Source organism: Bos mutus, chromosome 18, assembly GCF_027580195.1.
Source record: "Bos mutus isolate GX-2022 chromosome 18, NWIPB_WYAK_1.1, whole genome shotgun sequence".
Classification (NCBI taxonomy): Eukaryota; Metazoa; Chordata; class Mammalia; order Artiodactyla; family Bovidae; genus Bos; species Bos mutus.
In genome coordinates, this window is record NC_091634.1 from 49,720,389 (window position 1) to 49,732,382 (window position 11,994).

At 48.1% G+C, this 11,994-nt stretch overlaps 1 protein-coding gene across 1 annotated transcript; it reads left to right on the plus strand.

Moving 5' to 3' along the window:
* The first annotated feature begins 311 nt into the window (after positions 1 to 311).
* Positions 312 to 11,774, plus strand: C18H16orf95 (chromosome 18 C16orf95 homolog). Its single transcript, XM_070386880.1, has 6 exons — positions 312 to 362; positions 1,080 to 1,220; positions 5,176 to 5,322; positions 6,166 to 6,202; positions 9,360 to 9,567; positions 11,554 to 11,774. Exons 2-6 carry the CDS (start codon positions 1,080 to 1,082, stop codon positions 11,570 to 11,572), a joined length of 552 nt encoding a protein of 183 aa, XP_070242981.1. The 5' UTR covers positions 312 to 362; the 3' UTR covers positions 11,573 to 11,774.
* Positions 11,775 to 11,994: the final 220 nt, after the last annotated feature.

Sequence of the window (11,994 nt, forward strand, 5' to 3'; positions counted from 1 at the left end):
GACAGTAAAGTGTCTGCCTACAATGTGGGAGACCTGAGTTCGATCTCTGGGTCGGGAAGGTCCTCTGGAGAAGGAAATGGCAGCTCACTCCAGTACTCTTGCCTGGAAAATCCCATGGACAGAGGAGCCTGGTAGGCTACAGTCCATAGGGTCGCAAAGAGACATGACTGGGCGACTAAACTTTCACTTTCACTTTCCACTCTTGGGGTTTAATGATACGAGCCAGGCTGGCTCAGGCTCTCATACTAGCATTCCTGCCTCCAATGTACACAAAGTCCAGAACTTTCTAAGCCATCTTCTTTTCTAGGAAAAGAAGCACATTTCCAGCTTTTGGGAAAGAAGTGTGTCTCATAGATCATTCGGTAAGGAAAGCAAACCTCAACTACTTTGCCCCAACCCTGACATGCCCTTTGGTGGGGAGTAGAGCAGAAAATATGGGTCCAGAAGCAGCATCTCACAAGAGGGTGTGTCAGCCAGTGGGGTCCATGGTTTAAGTGGCCATGCAAGCTCCCAAATCTCTATATAGGGTCACCCACTGCCTTCCCCGCCCCTCAGTGCCTCATGATACATTGAGACAGGGATTTAGGAGGTCTGGGAGAACCAGTGCTGCCCCTTAATGTATCTGTTCTGGGCAGCTCTGTCTGCTCCTGGAGAGGATGACTTTCCCTCTCCCCCAGCCTGTGGGTGTGGTGGGATCATATGGGATGGATGTGGAAGGTTTTGCAAACAAAGTTCTATATGCAGACTGACGTGGACAACCACAGAAAGAGCGGTCATCCATCCTACAGTTGGTTGTATTTCTCCATTTTTAGAAAGAGAGATCCAAGACTTGCTCATAATAATGTGGCTGTAAGTGATTGCACATCCCGGGTCTGCGGGCTCTGTGGTCCCCCTCCAAGTGACTTGGGAGGATCTCAGGACAGTCTGCAGTAGCTGAGGCCCCTGTGCCTGCACTTGCCCTGGATGCCATGTCTTAACCTGGCTCCCTCTGAGTGTGGATTTACCATTCAGAGAGTGCCTTGGCTTGCATCACTAATGCAGCATCACGTTAAATTCTGTTTTGTCTGCCTCTTGCTCAGATGTGCCCTGTCCCCAGCACTGTTCATCTAGAGCCCATCTGCTGTGAGTGCCAGGCCAAATTTGGGGGCTACCTGCCAGTGCCCAGGGCTAAGGCAGCACTGCCTTACTGGGTCCCTCGCTCCTTGAGACCCCAAAATCAGGTAGGTGACTTGAATCAGGGGTTCAGATTTATGGAGATATGATTGACATGTGATAAAATGGCACACATATAAAATTTGATAAATCTTGACATATGCACACACCCATGAAACCACCACCACAATTGTGATAATGTACAGTCATCTCTAGATATTCACTGGGGATTGGTTCTAGGATGCATGTAGATACCAGAATCCAGGGTGCTCAAGACCCTTGTATAAAATGGTATAATGCAGTACATGTACACAACCCCAAAAGGTTTCCTTGTACCCTTTTCAAAATTTTATTTATTTCTGTTTTGCTGTGCTGGGTCTTCATTGGTGTGCTCAAGCTTTTCCCTAGTTGGGGTGGGTGGGGGCTACTCTGTAGTCGCAGTGCCTGGATTCTCACTGCGGTGGCTTCTCTTGTGGAGTATGGACTCCAGTAGTTGCATCACAAAGGCTCAGTAGTTGCAGCTTGTGGCCTCTGGAGTGTGGGCTCAGCGGTTGTGGTGCACGGGCTTAGTTGCTTCCTGTCTTGTAGAATCTTCCTGAACCAGGGATTGAACCCATGAACCATGCATTGGCAGGCGGATTCTTAACTACTGAACCACTAGGGAAGTCCTCCTTGTTCCCTTCTGTAATTCCACTCAACCCTCTCTCCCCACAGTCCCCAGGCAACCATGGGTCTGTTTCTGTCACTATAGATTCGTTTGCATTTCCTTGAATTTTATATAAATGGAATCGTATAGTATGTACTTTTTTTAGTCTGGTTTCTTTTGTGGTGGTGGTGGTTTAGTCACGGAGTCGTGTGTCTGGCTCTTTGCGGCCCCATGGACTATATATAGCCCACCAGGCTCCTCTGTCCATGGGATTTCCCAGGCAAGAATACTGGAGTGGGTTGCCATCTCCTTCTCCAGGGGCTTCTTTTACTCAGCATGATTATTTTTGAGATTCACCTATATGGTTGTGTTCACTGATAGTTCATTCCTTTTTACTGCTGAGCAGTGTGTTGTTATATGGATAGACCATTCATCCAGTGAAGGACGTGTGGATCATTTCCAGTTTTTTTCTATTTTGTCCAACAAATAAAGCTGCTGTGAACATTTGTGTATAAGTATTTGTGTGAACATGCCTTCATTTTTCTTGGGCAAGCACCTAGGAAAGGCATTGCTATATTGTATGGGAGGCATATGTTTAATTTTCTAAGAAACTGTCAACTGTTTTGCAAAAATGGTTGTTCCATTTTACAATCTTCCCAACAATGTATAAAGTTCAAGTTGCTTCATGTCTTCATGAACGCTTGGTTTGGTGAGTGTTTTAAATTTTGGCCATCTTAATAAGTGTTTATCTCATTGTATGTTTTTTTAATTAAAACATTTTTAAAATTGTGGTTTCAAAGATTGCGGGATCTCAGTTCCCTGGTCAGGGACTGAACCTGCACTCCAGGCAGTGAAGGTGCAGAGTCCCAACCCCTGGACCGCTAGGGAATCCCTCTCATTGAGGCTTTAACTTGTGTATTTCCACAGTGCCTAATGATGTTGAGCATCTCTTCGTATATTTTTACCATATGCATATCTTACTTGATTTGTGTCTGTTCAAGTATTTTGCCCATTAAAAACGTTGAGTTGCTTTTTTTTAATTACTGAGTATTGAGAGTTCTTTATATATCTGTATACAAGTTCTTTATTAGATATTTAGTTTGCAAGTGTTTTCTCCACGTTTTTGACTTGTCTTCTAATTCTCTTATTACTGTCTTTCAAAGAGCAGAAGTTTTAGATTTTGATGAAGTCCGATTATCAATTTAATAATTTAGTCCTTTCTGCATCTTGCTTAGGCATGCCTGTCCCCAGCACAGTGGTGTATCATGGTTGCCTTTCATCAGGCTGAGGACTTCACTTCTATTTCTAGTTTGTTGAGAGCTTTTATCAGAAATGAATCATTTAAGTTTTCAGGAAGACTTTGTGTAGAGTTGGTGTTATTTTTCACTTCTAGTGTTTTTAGATGTTGGCCGTGGGTCTCTTATATGACAATGTACATGGCAGAAAGTGAGTCTTCCAGAGTCTTCCAAAAGCTTACCTCCTACCTTCTCCTCCTTTTCAGGGATAAAACATTCCCAGAAGCCCAAGCTTTTTTGTTCCCTTACCCCCCAGACCCTTTGTTGGCAAGAGGGACTGGCTGATCCCTGGCCTGACCGCTTTGCATCATAAGCAAAGTTGGTTTCTTTTAACAAAAGGAGGAATGATTGCTGTGTGGCTACCCTCGTAGTTCTCTTGTCATGTCTTTTGGACTCTCAGCAGGCATGGTTGCTCTCTTGATTCTCCATCTAGCTGCCCCTCTGGCCTTGAATGTTCTCCCAACTCTGCTCCCCGAGTCCCAGTGTTTCTTCTTTCCCAGTGGACAGTGCTGTGCAGGGAGCTGCTGTGGGAAGGATGAGGTCTTGTTGCTTCTGGTGCAGCACCTGCCATGGAGAACGGGCTTAGCAGCCATGGGTGGATTGAGTAGAAGTGGCCAGAGTATCCTTATCCTGGCGGGCAAAAGGGTCCTATGTGAGAGGGGTCCTGTGCCATGGTGACAAGGAGCCAGGGCGCAGGGAGGTGCCCGGGTCTCCAGGCCTCGTCTTATCTGCTTTGGAGGAGGTCCAGGACTCCCTTCCTCCTTCCTGCAGCAGTGTCTGCTTGGCAGCACACCTTACACCCAGGGTCCAGTGCAGTCCTCCCGCGGCCTCAGAGGTTGCAGGGGTTACTCGAAGTAGTTTTGATTATGTTTTATAATGTGAGCTGTGAGCACATGGTTGGAAATTCCCACAGTGCGGCAGGGGTGTGGTACACAGAACTCTGTCCTACCCCTCTTCCAGAGGTGTCCTCATTTGGCCTTCTGGAGGTTTTCTGTGCTTGTGTTGTTTGGCTAGCAATGTACAAGTCACCCTACGACCCAACTTGATACAGCAGTCACTGTGATAACTCATGTGGCTGAGGGACACTCTGCTGGCAGCTTGGCCTCAGATATCCTGATCTTGGGGTCAGCGGGCTGTCCCAGGCACTGTCTTGTGGCCATGGCAGAGATGTGAGAGCAGCTGGACACCTATGAGGTCTTCAGCCTGACAGATCTGGCTACTGTCACTTCCTACTTATACTGTTGGCCAGTCCAGTACGTGATCTGACCAGAGTCAAGGGGCAGAGTCTACTGTTCTGGAAGGAACTGCAGAATTGCAGGGCAAAGAGTGAGGCTAGGGGTGGTGATGAGGCATTGGGGTAAGGATCTGACCCATCACAACTCATATACAAACAACACTGCACACATATTCTTTAATTTTTTTGATGTAAATGGTAGCATGCTGTATTCACAGTGCGGCATTTCTCACTTAATATTGCATCTCTGTGCTCATTGTATGTCAGGACAGACAGATCTGCATTATTCTTTCCAAAGGCCATCCATTCCCTTTGTCCCTGTGTCCGTTATTTATTGTCCCTTATTACCAGATTCAGGCTGATTGGTCACTACAGTCAGTGCTGCACTGAGTGTTCTTGAGCAAATGCACATGTGTCTTCACGGGATGCGGTCCCAGAAGTGCAACTGCTGGACCAAAGACTATCCATGTTAGACTTTGACCAGTGTGGCCAGGGTGCTGGCAGAGTCCTCTCTCTCATTGAGATCGCTGAGGCTCAGAGGGGCTAAATGTGGCACCAAGGGTGCTCCTGGAGGCCGGTAGTTTCAGGACGGAGCCAGGTCTCCTGACTCCCCCCATGTGTCCCACCACAGCACCACGCCCTGTGGATGTGCAGTTGGTGGGTAATGAGGGTGCTGGCCACCCCTGGGAATATCATGATGGGGGGACCTGCTCCCTCAGCCGGGCAGTCGGGGTGTACTGTGGGAGGGGCATAGCAGAGGCACTCTCCAGGGCCCTGTCCCTGAGGCTGAGGTTTTCTGGGGTGTGGCTCCACCCCTCTTTGGACCTTCTCTTCCCTTCCTCTGTTAGATCCAAAAGATGGTCCGGTCTTATATTCCCAAATCCACCAAGGCATGCCCCTGCCCATGCCACCGCTTTGGGGGCCACCTCCCGATGCCTAGGGATCAGGCCGTGATGCCCTACTGGGTGCCTCAGGTCCTGAGGTCTCACAAGAAGGTAAGAGGGAGGCTCGTATGGCAGCAAGGCCTGAAAGTGAGGGGTGGGCCGAGGGGGACCCAGAGATGAGGGGAAGGGTGCCGGGTTCCTTCCCCACAGTGGTCTGCATTAGTGTCTGGGGTCTCCTCCAAGCTGTGGCCTAGGGCAGCAGAGAGCAGGAGGCAAGTGGTACTCAGGGCAGGCCCAGGTTAGGTGTCCTGGTGGTATTGGGAAGGGTGGGATACACTGCGCTCTGAGGGTCTGCTGCTACCTTTCCCATCATTTCTTCTGCCCCTCCTCCTCCCCCTCTCCTCCTTTCTCTTCCCTCTTCTCCAACTTGCTCACCTCCCTCCCTCCTTCTTCCCACCCCACCCTGCTGCTCCTTGCCTCCCCTCTACCTCACTTTCCTCGGCCTGTCTGAGCAGCCTGACCTTGTAGCCCTAGCCTGGCAGGCATGGAGCAAGGGTTCTGGGGAGGGGCCGTAGCTCAAGAGTCTGTGCTCACTCTTCGGCTCTGTCTGGCCGCCTCCACACCTCTGGGTTCCAGGTCAATGTTTGTGGTGGGGTATGGTTGGCCAGGCCTAGCCCCGCTCAGTTCCAGGGCCACTCCTCTTCCTTGCTTTCTGAGTGTCCTGGAATTAGAGGCTTCTTCTGCCTTCACCCACATTCCATCTGCTGGTTTTCTGTCACCAAGTAGCAAACTGTCACCAGAATTAAAACCTGGAGGCCTTTTAAAAAAACATAACTTGCATTCTGAGCTGGTCATGGACCCGTTTCTGGGGGTCTCCAGGCTAAATCACTGGGCCCCCGTCTTGGTGGATCACTGGGCTGATGCACTTGCCCACGTTCTTATCTTTTATCCTAGGTGGTGAAAAGGCAGCAGAGTTTTAAAGGCGTCCCAGGTAACTCAGTGCACTTGTGTCTCATCACCCCCTCCCCAAGGAAGGCGGGGTTCTCATGAACATCATGATGGGAGTGGGGTAGACTTCTGTCATGATGGGTATAACACAGAGAAGGCCACAGTCTGGCACACATACAACTTCTCCGACACCTACCCTTACCAGGCATCACTAATCACCCCTCATCTTTTCCTAGTGAACCCAGAGAAGCCTCAGACTCTATCAGTTATCAATATTGACTCTCAGGATGAAACCAATTTGCATCCTGGGGTTAGGTGGTATCTGAAGTGTTTTTTAAGCTCTAATCTTCTATGATTCATGATATGACTTGTGTATGTATGTGTTATATATAAATATACATTTATGACAGTGTATAGGCTTGTATGTTGACATATTCTATCTTCATGTATTCCTGACACATTGTATGTTCATGATACCACACTTATGCATATATTCATCATACAGTGTATACATATATTCATATGTTCATGACAGGCCTAGAACATACTCACATGTTCACAGTGCAGTTCATAATCATGACAAGGTGTGTTCACGTATCCTCATATGTGGCCTGATGTACGCGTGTCCTCACACGCTCAGTCTCGGTGTGCCAGGAGATGGTGTCTCTACTTGCACCTTTACTTTCTTCATCTCTGAAATGAGCAGAGGTGCTTTTCCTCACAGATGGTTGACATGTCTGCTTTCTCTGCATTGCATGTGAGCAAGGGAGTGGACGTGTTTTGTGCAGTCTGATCACACCCTCCTCTTTTTGTGCTGGGGCCAGATTGCATGGTGAGTGCACTTGATGGACTCTCTGGAGGAGGACCTGAGAGAACTGAGAGGTTGGGTGTCTGACAAGGGATTTTCCTGATGAGCAGGTGATTTGAGCGGCCCACCCAGAGCCTGGGTGTGTGCAGGTCGGGGTAGAGTGGTTGGGAAATGAGCGGCCACTACCTCTCATGCTCACCTCTTCATGTAGAAGATACTTAACTTTTCCCTGATTTTAAAAGCACAGTTAGGAGGAGCATGAATTGTCACAGCCTTTGGCAGAAGGTTTGGAGGTATCGATCAAATTTTATAATGTGAAAAATCTTTAATCCAACAAGCCCATGTCTGGGTAATATCTGTGGGCACTCCACGCATGTCTGTCTGTAGCAGTAATTTCTTTGGTGAAAAATTGGAAGCAACTTAAGTGTCTCTTCGTGGGAGGATGGACATAAATAGAGGTGCATTTGAAATGTGGCACCAGCTACCTAAAGTCCACAGCTGTTAGGGATGATGAAACGGACCCCCCAACACATTGCAAGGTAGAATAACAAGTCAGTGTAGCCCAGGCAATAGGACTCCACTAGTGTCAATTTCAGAGAAGGCAATGGCACCCCACTCCAGTGCTCTTGCCTGGAGAATCCCATGGACAGAGGAGCCTGGTGGGCTACAGTCCATGGGGTCGCTAAGAGTCGGACACGACTGAGCGACTTCACTTTCACTTTTCACTTTCATGCATTGGAGAAGGTAATGGCACCCCACTCCAGTGTTCTTGCCTGGAGAATCTCAGGGACGGGGGAGCCTGGTGGGCTGCCGTCTATGGGGTCGCACAGAGTTGGACACGACTGAAGCGACTTAGCAGCAGCAGCAGTGTCAATTTAAAAATGAAAGCTCTGTTTATGTGTAGGTTAAGGTTGGTTTCGTGTGTCTGAGCTGACAGTCACAGGTAATCCCTGTGGGTGGGAAAGGGGCAGGTCAGCCCAGCAAAGAGAGGCTTCTGGGGTGTGTGTGTGTGTGTGTGCGCATGGTGAACAAAACAGATAGCAACACGTTGCCTCAAGTTTTAGGTGGAAGAGCCAGAAATCACTTTATTAAAAAAAGTGGCCATAGAATGAGAACCACCTGAGAAACTGCTCTTCTTACTGTATAGTATAAACTCACCAATTTAATGGTTTATTTTTATTGGTTGTTTTTGGCTTTGACTACTCTGCGTCTTTAAGAAAGTGTAAAAGCTTAGTCGTTTTATTAGTGAATCATGCATCCATTGATAACACTGTTAAAAACCAGTATTAATTTTTACTCCAGCCATGGTTTTATAGTTCAGGTGATTTATGTTAGTAATATTTCAAGCCTCAAACCCATTCAAGGACAGGAATGAGAATGTGTTCACAGGATGGGAGTGAGAGTGTGTTCACAGAATGGGAGTGAGAGTGTGTTCACAGGATGGGAGTGAGAGTGTGTCACAGGATGGGAGTGAGAGTGTGTCACAGGATGGGAGTGAGTGCCAGTCTCACTGCCACTAGGAGGTTAGGGAGCCTTCTCTCCTCTGAGCTTCATACAGAGTGACCTAAAAATAAGAGATGGTTCGTTGGCTTCAAATCCAGCTGAGTTCCATTTTAGAAAAATCTGTGTTTCTGATCTTGTAAATAGAGGGCTCATGTGCTTTTCTTCTTTATGCTCTTGTGATAGTTTTTTATAAAGAAAAGATAGTTTATATTTTTAAGAATGTATTTTATATTAGTATGATTAGAGTCAGGGTACTACATTTTTAGTAGTAGCATATTAATAGCATAGTAAAAATAAATAAGAGATATAACATCAAGAGGGTCACATGTGACCAAAGCAGGTCTTGAAAAAGCTAAAGAGCATGGAGGAGATAGAGATGTCTGAATTCCATTTGTGTTTGTGGTGGTTGTTTACTGCTTATTATGGGAAATATCAGATACTCTGCAAAAGCCCATGTTCCCTTCCCTCGGCTACAGCCACGATCAACTGATCAACTCTTGGATGATTTGGTTTCTTCTGTGCTTCACCCACTCCATACCCCCTCCTCCCCCCAAAAAAAAGGAAAAAGAAAAAGATTACTGTGGAGCAGATCACCACTAACTACCATACCCTTTCATTCATAAATCTTTCAGTAGGCAGCTCTAAAAGATAAAGACTCAGAAAACACAGCCACAAAGGCCCACAGTCGCCCTAGAAACAAACACATAGCCATGCTGTCTTCATCTCTGTGGGCGCTGTGTGAGTGCTCACACCCCAGGGCTGCGACCTGCCTTGCTGTGACACCTGGTTCCTTTGCCCTGGTTTCCTGAGGGCTCTCTCATGGGTGCAGGCTCGAGAGTACCCTGGCCCCACACCCCTCGGGGCCTGACTCACTTTCTCTGCCTAGAAGCCCCTCTGGATGTGCGCTCCGGGTACAACCGCTGGCGGATCTGTGGTGAAGGGCGCCATCTCCTCAAGTGGCAGCAGCTCCAGGCTCTTCACCAGGCTGGGCCGGTGGCCTCGGGGCAGCCAGAAAGCCCCCCAGCCTCCCTCCTGCCCCTCAACCTCAGCCTCCTGACACTCCTTCATGCCCTGCTGAGGGTCATGGAGGCCATCCGGTGAGCAGGTGTGGGTGGGGCAGTGGTGGCCTTGGGCTTATCTTACGTCCTGGGGTTTAGTTGAGTTGAAGGTGTAGGAGAACTTGGTTGTCGCGCAGCAGAGGGTGAGAGGTGGGCACCGCTCTGATTACTGTTACGTTGTTAGCATCGTCTGGATTGTTGCTCATACCTGACACACACATCTTCTTCCAGAAAATGCAAGGGAAGAACAAACCAGATGCATCAAGGTTAGGGCCAGTGGTAGGGTGGTGGAGCATCTACCCACCTTTATTTTCTCACCTGCCCTGTTCTCAAGTTTCTAAATTCCCCTTCCCCCAAAAGACCACTGGTTTCAGTTTCTACAAACTTCTGTTGTGTTGGGGTAGGAAATGGATTTTATGCCAGCCTGACCAGCCATCCCTCTGGAGTTTAAGCACACTACAGCCTCGGGGAACCTGCTGCCTCTCTCACAGCCCAGCCCCGACTATCAAGGCTCCATATGGAAAAGCCCTTTCACCAGCCTTGAACACACCTGGCCTTGCCCAGGCCTGCATTTCTCACCTGGGGCCCCACTCTGCCTCTGCCACCACCCAGGAAGCCTCCAGGGCAACCTCAGGTTCATTGCAGGGCCTCTTCTCACCTGGTTACTTGCTTTAGTCCCCTCAGTAACAGCTCTCCTCCTCCTTCTCGTCCTCTTAATGCCCCAGTTTACCCATGTCCCCAACCATTACCCCATCCACCTTCTTCTTCCTGTTTCTTTTATCACACCTATATATAAATATATACAAACACACACCAATATGTAAATAGAAGGCATACAAATACATATCAATATGTAAATGTGCACAATTAGAATTTACATATATTGACTTATTTACTTTTTGTCTATCTCCTCCACCCAGTTGTAAGAGGAATGTTCTAGAAAATGTCCAGTATCTGAAAACAGTTTCAGATGCCTTTTGCCCAGTTTTTTAGTTGTTCAAATAGGAAACCAGCTCTGTCATTGTCACTCCATCTTTTCTGGAAGTGGAAATTCCTCTCCCTGCATCCTTCCTGGCCACTCTCCTAGTATTGGGCACTCCCTGTGGTCACATATGACACCGTGATGCACATTTGCATACAGGTGCCTATAGTGGACCTGGGTTGCAGCTTCTCCAGGGCGAGTGCCCCGAGGAAGCAGCTGGCCAGGGTTCTGTCAGCTTTGCATGATCTGAATGGGTCAGCACTGTGAGATTTCCTTCTTTGTTTAAGTTTCATCTTTCTTTTTGTGTTTGTCAACCTGATGTCAAATTTGGTTGGACTCCCTGGTTCCCACTCTGGGAAGAACAAAGATAGAAACTTGTCTGTAGATGATCCATATTAAGTATTAATAGGTGGTTCAGGTGGGCCAAAGGAAAATTGCTAATACTTTTATGGGAGGTGTTTGCTTCTGAGCCAGGATCTTAGGGCAGAGGTCAGGCACTAACCAGCTGTTAGGAGAAATTCCTTACCTGCCTGGGGTGTATGTGGGGTGCCCTGTGAGAGCCCACAAAGCGCACACCCAGTTTATCTCAGGAGAAGCTGCTGGCCCATCTGCTGGCCTGGCAGAGGCTTGCTAGAACTCAGAGGCCATAGGAGAATGGATGAGCTCCGAACCTGCCCCACAGGGAGCCCAGAAGAGTAGTAATGAGTCAATCCTTGCCTTCTGGTCTGGACTTGCTGTGCCTTCGTTTTATTCAGTTCCTTCCACAGTTCTGCAGAGCTGGTGTTCTCCTTGGAGCCCAGAAGGGGAGAAGGGGCTGAGGGGGCTGAGTGCCTTCCCTCAGGTCGCACCCTGGACAGTGAGCCAGCCAGGGTGGCTCCCTGTCTCCTGTGCAGGCTCCTCAGTGGCCGAGTGTGCATTCTGCTCTGCCTCAGGGTTTCCTCCACCCTCCACCGCAGGGAGGCTCCTCACACGGGCCCTACAAGGCCAGTGTGGTTTCATTTTGGGGTCAGTTCCTAGTAATTGCCTTTCTCTTTGCTTTCTAGCCAGCTTTTTTGGGTATGAAGTTGAAATCAACGGCTACTGTCAAGAACATCAACAGAAATGTCCATCCTCCTCAAGGTCTTTAAAAAAAGCCATCAAATCAGGGAGAGTCTGTGATAGTCACTGTTCTCTCAGTCAATGCAAGTTATTTATCATCAGGTGATTTTTAGTTGTAGTGGAGTTGCTGTGAATGTGGGTGAGATTCCATTATGAATATGATCAATAAATGTTATTTGTGAAAGTCAAAGTGATCACTTTTTGAAAAATGATTTCCTCAGATTTCCCTTTGTGAGGGTGGGACTCGTTCTCCACCTCTGTGTCCCTGAGGGCGGGGGGCCGTGACTGAACTCTTCTTCCCTTTGCAAGGACAGCACATCCTCTGGATGAGGATCCTGAAATGGCTTTAGCATCTGTTTCATGTGGATCTCACTTTAAGTAACATA